General features: G+C 41.3%; 1 protein-coding gene across 6 annotated transcripts in view; it reads left to right on the top strand.

The window, feature by feature from the left end:
- The window catches only part of KDM4C (lysine demethylase 4C), a 409,893-nt gene extending 398,270 nt beyond the window's left edge, over positions 1–11,623 (top strand). For all 6 annotated transcript variants that reach the window (XM_057548130.1, XM_007189029.3, XM_007189030.3 and 3 more), the window contains one exon: positions 10,528–11,623. In XM_057548130.1, the coding sequence (XP_057404113.1) occupies positions 10,528–10,704 (177 nt within the window). In that variant the 3' untranslated portion in view covers positions 10,705–11,623. The remainder of the gene's footprint in view (positions 1–10,527) is intronic.
- The last annotated feature ends 2,054 nt before the right edge of the window (positions 11,624–13,677 follow it).

Below are 13,677 nucleotides of genomic sequence, written 5' to 3'. Positions count from 1 at the left end.
GGGGAAGGTCCTTCAAAGTGAAACAGTCAAGAGAAGAGCGATAGTAACAGCACTGCTGCCCACCCAGTGAGGCAGTGTGGCATGCAGGGGACCCACACACCTGAAAACAGATTGACCCCCAGATAATAAACAGCAGGGAAAGGGAAAAGAAAATATTCCTATAGTAAAGACATCTGTTAAACCTTAACAAAGACCTAAAAACCTGGATAATTGGTCAGTGTTCTAGGTCTTGAAATCTCCTGAGAAAAACTTGCCTTTTCAAGATGCTGGAGGTGACTGCCTCTCATCCTGTCTCCTGTCTTCCATGGATTCTCTGTCCCCTCCCATTCCCTCCCCCTTTTTTAAAAAAAAAATCTCCTAAAGATTTAGAGGTTGGGAAATGGAGTAGGTAGCCCTCTGGAAGTCTCTCAGGTCTTTGATTTTCTAATCCATGTACGGTTAAACATCCTACCGGCTGGGTCTTACAGATTTCAAATACCATTTCTTAATCACATTAAAAGAAAGCTTTTTGCTTTCTGCTCTGATCACAATCTCTTTGTTCCACAGTAGATTTGGCTCCAGTACCAGTATGCTTTCCCATGTAGCTTTACTTGAGCACGAATTTTCTAAGGTCCATTTCTCAGAACAGTCACACCAAACTGAACTGCTTTTTAAAAATTCTCATAGAAAATTTTTAAATTAAAAAATAGGTACTCTGAATCTAACCTGTTACGTTATGTTGAGCCTAGTAGAAAATTTCTTCAGAGACAAAATCCAGTTTGCTCACCGTCCCTAAATCCAGTTTGCCACCTCTGTTTTTACTGAATCAAAGACTTACGTGCTTCTGTTGTAGAAAACCAGCTTTTCCTTAAGGTTTGTATATAACCCTCTGGCCCTTGGCTAGTCTGTTCCTGACTGCTATTTTTTTTCCAGTTGGTGAAACAAATCTAATTGGAAAACTTATTGATGGAAGATACTTTATAATTAGAGAAATCTTTTGGTTTTTTTTAAGGCGGGGTGGGTTGCAGCCCCCACTGGGAGGCCTTCATGTTTTAATGACTTCTGCTCACCCAGACATATGCTGACTTAGGGAGAAATTTTTCTAAAGAGTCAGTGACTGTGCTGGGTTCCTTCCCACTAACTTCAGAAACAGCCCCATTACCTTTTATGGTCTCAGAGAATAACCATAGCAATGGTGTATAATTAACTGATGCTGCTGGTAAACTGGTTTTATTATTGTATTTGAGAGGCTTACTTCTGCTGTCCTCACACAGTGGCAACACTTTCATAGATGTTTTATTTTCTCCTTTAACTTTAGCACTTATAAAAGGGAAAGATTACTCAGAGGAAGTGCTTTGCCAAGAATGAATGAACCAAAACTGTTTTATCCTAACGGTAGAGGGTGCCCAGCCCATCCACAGTCTCTTACTTTTCTTCCTGAGTGAAGCTAGGAGCATCTGGGGGAATCCATGGAGGGAGCCTCTCACCCTGGATGACCATCTCACGAGCTAGCAGGGAACATGCCCAGCTTTGCACTTCGGTCCATTTTTAGTTTTCAAGCTTCTTTGTAATTGTTCCATTGTTTCTCTCTTCTTCATGATTGACCATGTGCTTTCAAGCCTTAAAAGCTGGACCCTGCCTGTGTCACTACCAGGGGAGGGGGCCTCCGTGACACAGTTGGTGTCATCTCAGTAAAAACCAGTTGGGAACACGTTTGAGGGGCAAAATAGGAAATTAGGAAGGAAAAATAGTACTTTAAAGTAAGCTTTACCTGGAGGGAGGAATCAAAATGGTGGAGGAATAGGACTTAGAGCTCACCTCCTCCCACAAATACATCAAAAACACATCTACAAGTGGAACAATTCACACAGAACATCTACTGAACGCTGGCAGAAAACCTCAGATTTCTGTAAAGGCAGAAAAACCTCCACGTAAACCAGGTAGGACAAAAGAAAAGAGGAATTGGGATGGGACCTGTGCCCCAGGGAGGGAGCTATGAAGGAGGAAAGGTTCCCTCGCCCTGGGAAGTCCCCTCACTGGTGGGGAGATCAGCCTGGATGGAGGGGGAGCTTTGGAGAGCTCAGCAACCAGTTTGAGGAAGGCAAAACAGAGAGTGACCTACACAGATGGTTGGTAGTGCCACCCTGAACTCCCCAGCCTGAGATGCTCATCTGCCAGAGCAGGCAGGGGCTGGGTGCTAAAGCCTGGGCTTTGGAGGTCAGACTCAGGGAAAGGACCAGTGCTGGCTGCACAGAGACAGCCTGAAGAGGCTGGAGTGTGGCAACTGAGGATGCACTCAGAAGAAGCCTGGGTCTGCCAGAGAGGCAAGGCACCATTGTTGGGGGATGCAGAGGAGAGGGGCAGGACTTGCCACAGGAGCTTCTTTCCCTGCGTGCACTCTCAGGCAACAGGACACCACCTATATGAGTTCTGGGGGCAGGCATGAGCCACCGCTGTCATCGTGAGCTCCAGAGGTGGGCATGGGCTGCTGCGGCCACTGAGAGACCCATGAGCAGGTGCCAATCGCTGGCCCTGCCATCTTGCGGGCATGCAGGCTACTGCTGGGAGACCCACAAGTAGGCGCTGATCACTACTCCAGGGTACCAGGAGTGAGCACAGGTCACCACACCTGCCCACCCCATATCAAGGGGATAACAGCCAGCACACATTGAGGAAAGAGCAGGAAGTATCCAAACTAAAAGCAGCCCCTCGATTCCGACAACATGGCAGAGTAGAAGGACTGCAGCTCACTTCCTCTCACGAAAACACGAAAATCACAATTAACTGGTGAACAACCATCGACAAAAAAGACTGGAACCTACCAAAAAAGATATTTTACATCCAAAGACTGAGGAAGCCACAACAAGATGGAGTGAGAGTTCTGAGCCTCACGTCATGCTCCCCAGCCTGAAGGTCTGGCATTGGGAGGAGCCCCCAGAGCACTGAGCTTTGAAGGCCAGTGGGGCTTGAGTGCAGGAGTTCCACAAGACAGGGGGAAACAGAGACTTCACTCTTAGAGGGCACACACAACGTGCACTGGAACCCAGCACAAAGCAGTGACTCCATAGGAGCCTGGGCTAGACCTACCTGAGGGTCTATGGAGGGTCTCCTGGAGAGGAGGGTGTTGGCTGTGGCTTACTGTGGGGGCAAGGACTCTGGTGGTGGAGGCCCCAGGGAATACTGATCAGTGTGGGTTCTCTTGGAGGTTGCATTTTTTGGCACTGAGACCTGGCCCCACCCAATAGTCTGCAGGCTCCAGTGCTGGGACGCCTCGGGCAAAACCACCAGCAACGGGGGAACACAGCCCCACCCATCAGCAAACAGGCTGCCTAAACTTGTACTGACCTCACAGCCACCTGTAAACACACCCCTTGACATGTCCCTGCCCACCAGAGGGACAAGACCCAGCTCCACCTGCCAGTCCCTCCCACCAGGAATCCTGCACAAGCCCCTGGACCAAGCTCACCCACCAGGAGACAGACACAAGGAAAAGGAACTATGATCATGCAGCCTGCAGAAAGGAGACCACAAACACAGAAAGTTAGACTAAATGACAGTTGAGAAATGTGTTCCAGAAGAAGGGCCAAGATAAAAACCCAGAAGAGCAACTAAGTAAAGTGGAGATAGGCAAATATACATGAAAAAGAATACAGAGTAATGATAGTAAAGATGATCCAAGATGTTGGAAAAAGAATGGAGGCACAGACTGAGAAGATACAAGAAATATTTAACAAAGACCTAGAAGATTTAAAGAACAGAGATGAACAATACAAAAACCAAAGTGAGAAATACACTAGAAGGAAACAATAGCAGAATAAATGAGGCAGAAGAACTAATAAGTGAGCTGGAAGAAAGAGTAGTGGAAATCACTGCGGCAGAACAGAATAAAGAAAAAAGAATGAAAAGAAAGGAGGACAGTCTCAGAAACCTCTGGGACAACATTAAATGCACCAACATTCACATTATAGGGGTCGCAGAAGCAGAAGAGAGAAAGGACCTGAGAAAATATTTGAAGAGATAATAGCTGAAAACTTCCATAATATGAGAAAAGAAACAGTCACCCAAGTCCAAGGAAATGCAGACTCCCATACAGGATAAACCCAAGGAGGAACACACCAAGACATATAGTAATCAAACTGACAAAAATTAAAGACAAAGAGAAAATATTAAAAGCAACAAGAGAAAAGCAAATAAAATGCAAGGGAATCCCATAAGGTTATCAGTTGATTTCTCAGCAGAAACTCTGCAGGCCAGAAGGGAGTGGCATGATATATTTAAAGTGATGAAAGGAAAAAACCTACAACCAAGAATACTCTGCCCAGCAAAGCTCTCATTCAGATTCAATGAAGAAATCAAAAGCTTTACAGATAAGCAAAAGCTAAGAGAATTCAGCACCACAACCAGCTTTACAATAAATGCTAAAGGAACTTCTCTAGGCAGAAAAGAAAAGACCACAACCAGAAACAAGAACATTACGAATGGGAAAGCTCACTGGTAAAGGCAAACATACAGTAAAGGTAGGAAATCATCTGCACACACACAAATATGATATCAAAACCAGCAATCATGAGCAGAGGATAGTACAAATGCAGGATATTGGAAATGCATTCGAAATTAAGAGACCAGCAACTTAAAACAGTCTTGTATATATAGAGACTGCTATATCAAAACCTCATGTGATCTGAAAACCAAAAATCTATGATAGATATGCACACAAAAAAGAAAAAAGCAACCCAAATACAACACTAAAGATAATCAGATCACATGAGAAGGGAACAAAAGAGGAAGGGAAGAAAAAAGACTTACGAAAACAAATCCCAAACAATTAACAAAATGGCAATAAGAACATACATATTGATAATTACCTTAAATGTAAATGAATTAAATGCTCCAACCAAAAGACACAGACTGGCTGAATGGATACAAAAACAAGACCTGCATATATGCTGTCTATAAGAGCCCACTTCAGATCTAGGGACACATACAGACTGAAAGTGAGGGGATGGAAAAAGATATTCCATGCAAATGGAAATTAAAAGAAATCTGGAGTAGCAATACTCATATCAGACAAAATAAACTTTAAAATAAAGACTATTACAAGAGACAAAGAAGGACGCTACATAATGATCAAGGGATCAATCCAAAAAGAAGATATAACATTGTAAATATATATGGACTCAACATAGGAGCATGTCAATATATAAGGCAAATGCTAACAGCCATAAAAGGGGAAATTGACAGTAACACAATAATAGTGGGGGACTTTAACACCCCACTTACATCAATGGACAGATTATCCAGACAGAAAATCAATAAGGAAACACATGCCTTAAATGACACATTAGACTATATGGACTTAATTGATATTTATAGGACATTCCACCTGAAAGCAGCAGAATACACATTCTTCTCAAATGCACATGGAACATTCTCCAGGATAGATCACATGCTGGGTCACAAAGCAAGCCTCAGTAAATTTAAGAAAATTTAAATCATATCAAGCCTCTTTTCCGACCACAAGACTATGAGATTAGAAATCAATCACATGAAAAAGACTGCAAAAACCACAAACACGTGGAGCCTAAACAATATGTTACTAAACAACCAGTGGATCACTGAAGAAATCAAAAAGGAAATCAAAAAATACCTAGAGACACATGATAACAAAGAGACAACAATCCAAAACCTATGGGATGCAGCAAAAGCAGTTCTAAGAGAGAAATTTATAGCAATACAGTCTTATCTCAGGAAACAAGAAAAATCTCAAACCTAACAACAACCTAACCTTACAGCTAAAGCACCTAGAGAAAGAAGGACAAACAAAACCCAAAGTTAGTAGAAGGAAAGAAATCATAAAGATCAGAGCAGAAATAAATGAAATAGAGATGAAGAAAACAACAACAAAAATCAATGAAACTAAAAGCTGGTTCTTTGAGACGATAAACAAAATTGATAAACCTTTAGCCGGACTCATCAAGAAAAAAAGGGAGAGAGCTCAAATCAATAAAATCAGAAATGAAAAAGGAGAAGTTACAACTGACACCACAGAAATACAAAGGATCATAAGAGACTACTACAAACAACTATATGTGAATAAAATGGACAACCTAGAAGAAATGGACACATTTTTAGAAAGGTACAACCTTCCAAGACTGAACCAGGAAAAAATAGAAAATATGAACAGACCAATCACTGAAATTGAAACTGTGATTTTAAGACTTTTAACAAACAAAAGTCCAGGACCAGATGGCTTCACAGACGAATTCTATCAAACATTTAGAGAAGAGCTAACACCTATCCTCTGAAACTATTCCAAAAAAATTGCAGAGGAAGGAAAACTCCCAAACTCATTCTGTGAGGTCACCATCACCCTGATACCAAAACCAAAGATACCACAAAAAAAGAAAATTACAGGCCAGTATCACTGATGAACATAGATGCAAAAATCCTGAACAAAATACTAGCCAACCAAATCCAAGATCAACTGGGATTTATTCCAGTGATGCAAGGATTCTTCAATATTCGCAAATCAGTCAGTGTGATCAGTGTGATACACCACATCAACAAACTGAAAAATAAAAACCATATGATCATCTCGATACAGAAAAAGCTTTCAACATCCATTTATGATAAAAACTCTCTATAAAGTGGGCATAGAGGGAACCTACCTCAACATAATAAAGGCCATATATGACAAACCCACAGCTAGCATCATTCTCAACAGTGAAAAGCTGAAAGCATGTCCTCTAAGATCAGGAGTGAGATAAGGATATCCACTCTCACCACTTTTGTTCAACATAGTTTTGGAAGTCCTAGCAGGGCCATCAGAGAAGAAAAAGAAATAAAAGGAATCCAAATTGGAAAAGAAGTAAAATTGTCACAGTTTGCAGATGACATGATACTATACATAGAAAATCCTAAAGATGCTGCCAAAAAACTACTAGAGCTCATCAATGAATTTGGTAAAGTTGCAGAATACAAAATTAATACACAGAAATCTCTTGCATTCCTATACACTAACAACAAAAGATCTGAAAGAGAAATTAAGGAAACAATCCCATTTACCATCACATCAAAAAAGAATAAAATACCTAGAAATAAACCTACCTAAGGAGGCAAAAGACCTGTACTCTGAAAACTATTAGGATGTTGATGAAAGAAATTGAAGATGACACAAACAGATGGAAAGATATACTGATACCATGTTCTTGGATTGGAAGAATCAATATTGTCAAAATGACTATACTACCCAAAGCAATCTACAGATTCAACACACTCCCTATGAAATTACCAACGGGATTTTTCACAAAATTAGAATGAAAAATTTTACAATTTGTATGGAAACACAAAAGACCCCAAATAGCCAAAGCAATCCTGAGGAGGAAAAACAGAGCTGGAGGAATCAGGCTCCCTGACTTCAGACTATATTACAAAGCTTCAGTAATCAAGACAGTATGGTACTGGCACAAAAACAAACATATAGATCAATGGAACAGGATAGAAAGTCCACAGATAAACCCACACACCTATGGTCACCCAGTCTATGACAAAGGTGGCAAGAATATACAATGGAGGAAAGACAGTCTCTTCAGTAAGTGGTGCTGGAAAACTGGACAGCTACATGTAAAAGAATGAAATTAGAATATTCTCTAACACCATACACAAAAATAAAATGGATTAAAGATCTAAATGTAAGGCCAGATACTATAAAACTCTTAGAGGAAAACATAAAGAGAACACTCTTTGACACAGATCGCACCAAGATCTTTTTAATCCACCTCCTAGAGTAATGACAATAAAAACAAAGTAAACAAATGGGACCTAATTAAACTTAAAAGCTTTGCACAGCAAATGAAATCATTAAAAAAAAATGAAAAAACAGCCCACAGAATGGGAGAAAATATTTGCAAACGAATCAACAAAGGATTAATCTCCAAAATATATAAACAGCTCATGCAGCTCAATATTAAAAAATACAAACAACACAATCAAAAAACGGGCAGAAGACCTAAACAGACGTTTCTCCAAAGAAGACATACAGATGACCAAGAGGCACATGAAAAGCTGCTGAACATCACTAATTATTAGAGAAATGCAAATCAAAATACCATGAGGTATCACCTCACACCAGTTAGAATGGCCATCATTAAAAAGTCTACAAACAACAAATGCTGGAGAGGGTGTGGAGAAAAGGGAGCCCTCTTGCACTGTTAGTGGGAATGTAAATTGATACAGCCACTATGCAATACAGTATGGAGGATCTTTAAAAAACTAAAAATAGAACTACCATATGATCCAGCAATCCCACTCCTGGGCACATATCTAGAGAAAACCATAATTCAAAGAGATACATGCACCCAAATGTTCATTGCAGCACTATTTACAATAGCCAAGACATGGAAGCAACCTAAATGTCCTTTGACAGAGGAATGGATAAAGAAGATGTGGTGTATACACACACACACACACACACACACACACACACACACACACACACACACACAATGGAATGTTACTCAGCCATAAGAAGAATGAAATAATGCCATTTGCAGCAATATGGATGGACCTAGAGATTATCGTACTAAGTGAACTAAGTCAGAGAGAAGACAAACATCATATGATATCACTTATATGTGGAATCTAAAAAAAAATTGTGTAAGTGAACTTATTTACAAAACAAACAGACCCAAAGACTTTGAAAACAAAAGTATGGTTACCAAAGGGGAAATGGGGGGGGGGAGGGATAAATCAGGAGTTTGCGATTAACACATACACATTACTATATATAAAATAGATAACAAGGACCTATTGTGTATAGTACAGGGAACTCTACTCAATATTCTGTAATAACCTATATAGGAAAAGTATCTGAAAAAGAATGAATATATGTATATGTATAACTGAATCATTTAGCTGTACACATGAAACTAACACAGCATTGTAAATCAGCTACACTCCAATATAAAATAAAAGTTAAATTAAAAAAAAAGTGAGCTTTACCTGAGCATAATGGAAAAAGCCCACATTCCTTTGCCTAGCTATCACTTACTGAGCAGTGACTGTGTCAGGGCACATTCCTTGCTGTTGGGAACATGTATAAAATTCAGTTCATAGTCCCTAATATCCTCACCGTGAAGGGATTCAAGGCACCCCCTATGGGGAGACACTTACCTTCCCCTTATCTCTGCCACTGCCCTCATTCTACTGCATTGACATGTAGAGTGTTACAGGAACCCAAAAGAAGGAACCTCACGTTTGTCAGTGGCAGAGAGGATAGGATATCTTCTATGCAAAGGAAACAGTACATCTAAAGATGGAGGGGCATGAACCAGTAAGGTGTGGCCGGGAATTGCAAATAATTCAGTCTAATCCAAGCATGGGGTAGGATTATGCCTGGTTATGTATGTCCAGCCTAGGAAGTGTAGACGTCATCTTGAAGGCAGTAGGGCTACTGAAAGACTATTAGCAAGGCTGTCATATAATCAGAGATTTTAGAGAGCTTTCTTCTAGTGGTTCTGTGAAAAATAGACTGGGGTGCAGCATTTGTTACAGTGGTTTAGGAGAGGAAGTGTGAGGGCCATGGGGTCAGTAGGGTTAAAGAAGAAAGGATGGAGGGCTTCAAGGTACATGTAGGAGGGGCCCTGGATAGGGTAGGGACAAGGGGAAGTTTACAATAACTTTCAGGTTTCCGATCAGTGTAGCTAGAATTGATGGGGATGGTGCTGCCGTTCATTGAATACAGGAAGGACAGAGATGGAGAAGGAAGACTTGGAGTTCACTTTAGGTTGGGTTGGTTCAAAGTGCCTCCAGTATAAACACTTTGAGATGCCTGCTGGGCTGTTGGACATGTTTGCAGGCCTGAGCACAGGTGGAGGTCTGAACTGGGGCGAGAGATGTGAGCATCTTTGCAGTTGATGTTGAAATTGAAGTTGTGAGTGTGGGCAGGCAGGCCCGGGGAGCATATGTGGCAAGGAAAAGCCCACACGCAAAGCCTCAGGGGCATCAGAGTTGAGCAAATAGTTAAGAAAGGGGAGCCGCTGAGACATCCACGGTGAGCAGCCAGAGGAGGAGGAGAGGCAGGAGGAGGGCTTACAAAATGACAGCTTCATGCAGGAGTTAGGTGACAGAGTAGTCACATAAATTTAGGGTAGAGAAGTGTCCTAGGAACTAGGACTCGAGCAAGGACAGTTTCAGGGAAGTGGTGGGGACAGAGGCCCAGAGGTAAATAGGAATAGGGGTGAATTAGAGATGACTGTGGACAAATTTGTCATATACCTGGTTGGGCAGGAGCCAGAGGGGGCATGAAGAGTGAGGGAGATTTAAATGAGAAGACTTTAGTCCTGCTCATGTTGGGGAAAGTCCCTGGGGGTTGGCGATCCTGAAGAAAACTGAGCTAAATGGAAGCACGTGGGGAGGCTCCAAGGCCCCTGCGTGGGGCCTTCTCCCTGGGCCTCAGCACCCTCCCCACTGCTGACTGAGTCCGATCTTTGTCCGTTCTTATGCTGTCAAGTGCCTGCCCTTCTGCAGTGTAACACTGGCTGTTCTTAGTCCACAGCCTCTGATATGCGATTTGAAGACACATTTTATGGAACAGACATAATCCAAGGGGAGAAAAAGAGACAGAGAGTGCTGAGCTCCAGGTTTAAGAACGAATATGTGGATGACCCCGTCTACCGCACGTTTCTGAAGAGCTCTTTCCAGAAGAAGTGTCAGAAGAGGCAATAGTCTACCTACACTGCTGCAGGCAACAGAATGACTTGGGCTAGAAGAGGAATGATGAAGGGACAGCCTGGGGCTGTGCCATGTGTTTCGCTGGGGTAGGTGACGGGCTGTGTCTCTGACAGTGGAAAATTAGGCTTCCCAGAGTTTGGTCACCAAAACCACAAAATACGCATTATTAATTGGATACCACAATCTGAAGTTGTCTCCTAGTCAGTCTTGCATTTACTTCTGAGCAGTTGTCTCCTGTGATCCCAAAGAATTTTTCTAAGTAGAAGGGAATAATAGTGAATCACCCATCAAAAAAAGCCACTGCCAGAGGAGGTGGATCCCCACGTGTGGCTTACTTAGTCCCTATTCGGGAGCCACATGGAGACTTCTCTCCTCAACCCTAGCAGGTGGGAGCCTCGATTCCCAGGTGGGAGGGTGATAATTTATATATTTTCCACAGTCAGGGAAGGACTCTCACTTATTTGTTTTAAATGGCAGTTTTTATAAAACATTTTTAAAACACAAATGGCATGTATGGTAATAAGATTTACCCATATGCTATCTGCATTTCCCTTGTACAGAAATTTTACATTTTTAAATATCCGTTTTACTTTTGATTGTGTCTGATGAGAACTGAGTTGTTGGCCTTTGTGAAGTTTTTGGCTCTTCAGAAAGAATTCTTATGAATTGTATGGGAATTTTATATATTTAAAGAGGGAGATCTGGGGCTGTTATTTTTAAATACTTTTTTTCCATAATACATATTCTGAGTAGATATTTATAAAATATATGTTTCTTTCATTATGTGTTTGTAAGATTAGAGTTTAAAATAAATATGCTTTGATGCATAGTTTTGAAGTAATATGATTTTTCCTTTTTGAAACAGCTTGGAAATGTACTAGTGTTTAAAAATAAAGATTTCCATTTTCTCCAATCCTGTCTTCTAACTTGCTTATTTGTCTAGGTTTAAACCTATAGAAAACAAGTTTTTTTGGGGAGCTGGCTTTGTGGACATTCTGAAGCCCAGGTTTGTCAGAACTTCTTCTCTCACTGTTTACATAACTGTGGACACACTGTGAGACATTTATGGCTATACCACTGGGGACAAGGCTCCTCTACCTGCCCACAGTGCCTGATGAAGTGTTTTCCTCAGCTCCATCTTCAGGCCTGGAAGAAATCTGAGCATCTGGAGTCTGGAGCTCTTTTCATCCCAGGTTTCTTGGTCCTCAGCTTCATTAGAAGGGGCTGTACAGATCCTCCAATCCCTCCCATCACTTTACAGATGAGCAGTGGAGGAGAGGAAGGAAGAGGGCTTGCCCAAGGTCACACAGTAATGCTTCAGTTAACTATGGCCACAGTTATGCTGCGTAACAAACAACTGCAAAATCTGTGTCCTGTGATGAGAAGCACTTCTTTTGCTCATGAGTCTGCAGGTTGGCTGATCTAGGCTGGGCTTGGCTAGGCAGCTGTGCTGACCTCGGCTTGGGCCAGCTCACACATCTGCTCCATGTGTCCCCATCAGCCCACTGGACTCAGTGGGCTAGCCCAGGTATGTTCTCAGGTCGCTGGCAGAGGCAGAGAGGCCAGCCAAGTAAGCAAATTTTAGATCTGTCTGTGATGTTGGTTAACATCCTGTGGACCAAAGCCCAGAGCTAGGCATTAGAGGGCATTTCAGAGTTTTATTGCAAAACGTGTGGATGTATCATGTTACTGGGTAGAGAGTGAAGATGAAACAGTAGTGACAGAGCCACAGTTAAAACTCGGTTTTGCAGACTGCTAGCTGGCTGAGTGCTCATTTTCCAGAGTGCCTCATGGCTGAACTCTGAGCTGGGGAAGAGCCCATCAGCCATATTTTTACAAGGACTGAGCACTCCATGTCTTCTGCCAGTATAGTCATATGTTTTATCAAGTAATCAAGCTTGCCTTTTCTATCTCCACATTTTGAATGGAACTGACCTGCTGTCTCCACAATATGCCAGGAAAGTAGGCCTGTGTAAGGCATTAAGAGGAATTAATCTAAATAGGATCATTTGTTTTGTACAAGTTCGCCTGTCAGCAAGATTTCTGATTGGCTGCCACAGGGAGAAAATGTGCAGAGTCCTATGTGATTTCAAATACAGCTGTTTTTTATGGTCTCACTTAACTAATGTTCCTATAATCAAGTACAGCTGTATATAGCCTAAGCAAAATAGTGCTGGCCACAAGTGCACTCTGGCTCTTGAGAAAGATACCTTTGTTTCACTGCATTCTGCATAAAGTCATTATTAGCTCTATGACCAGACAGACCAGTAAAGCTGTTTTACTTTACCGTGTGACACCTCAATTGTAATTTTAATTTCTTTGCATTAAACTAACTACATTTTTAGTGTGTATGTGTAGCGTGAAATCAGCTGAAGTCCTTCTAGTATTAAAAAAAGAATTTCTGGCTGGATAATTATTATGTAATTCTAATTACAAGCCCTTTTTCTGGAGGTTAGAGGATTAGTGAAACTGCCTGACATATTTCACAACATTTTAGTTCCTTTATATGTGTTTGAAATGAGAACAATGTGATTCTTGTCAGTTTACTTTTATTAAGGTACTTCTGTTTAGTTCATCTAAAGAGAAATTGAGAAGAAGCATCCACTAAAATATCACATGGCTTCACAGAATATATTATAAATTGCTACTGGGTAATGGTATATGAAAACGTGAAGACTCGGAATACAAAAACAAGTAGGAGTGAATGGGTCTGCCACTTCTCCTTGTACCCATCCAATGTGAAGCAAGGCTGAAACGTGATTGTTACTGTAAATGACCTGGAGGTCTTACGAGTAATCATATTAGAGGAGTATATGCTGCAAGATAACACTATTTTATTTTTGCCTTTAAATAAAAAGGATCTGAAATGAAACAATCCTCATTTTAGATATTAATCAGCCCCATAAACTTGAAGCTAACTAGAGATCCTGAGACAGTCTCATTACATGAAGTAACTGGTTGGTTGCA

The sequence above is a fragment of the Balaenoptera acutorostrata genome, chromosome 6 (genome assembly GCF_949987535.1).
Source record: "Balaenoptera acutorostrata chromosome 6, mBalAcu1.1, whole genome shotgun sequence".
NCBI classification, from domain to species: Eukaryota; Metazoa; Chordata; class Mammalia; order Artiodactyla; family Balaenopteridae; genus Balaenoptera; species Balaenoptera acutorostrata.
The sequence above is the reverse complement of the archived record's forward strand: the minus strand, read 5'-3'. Positions and strand labels throughout refer to the sequence as shown.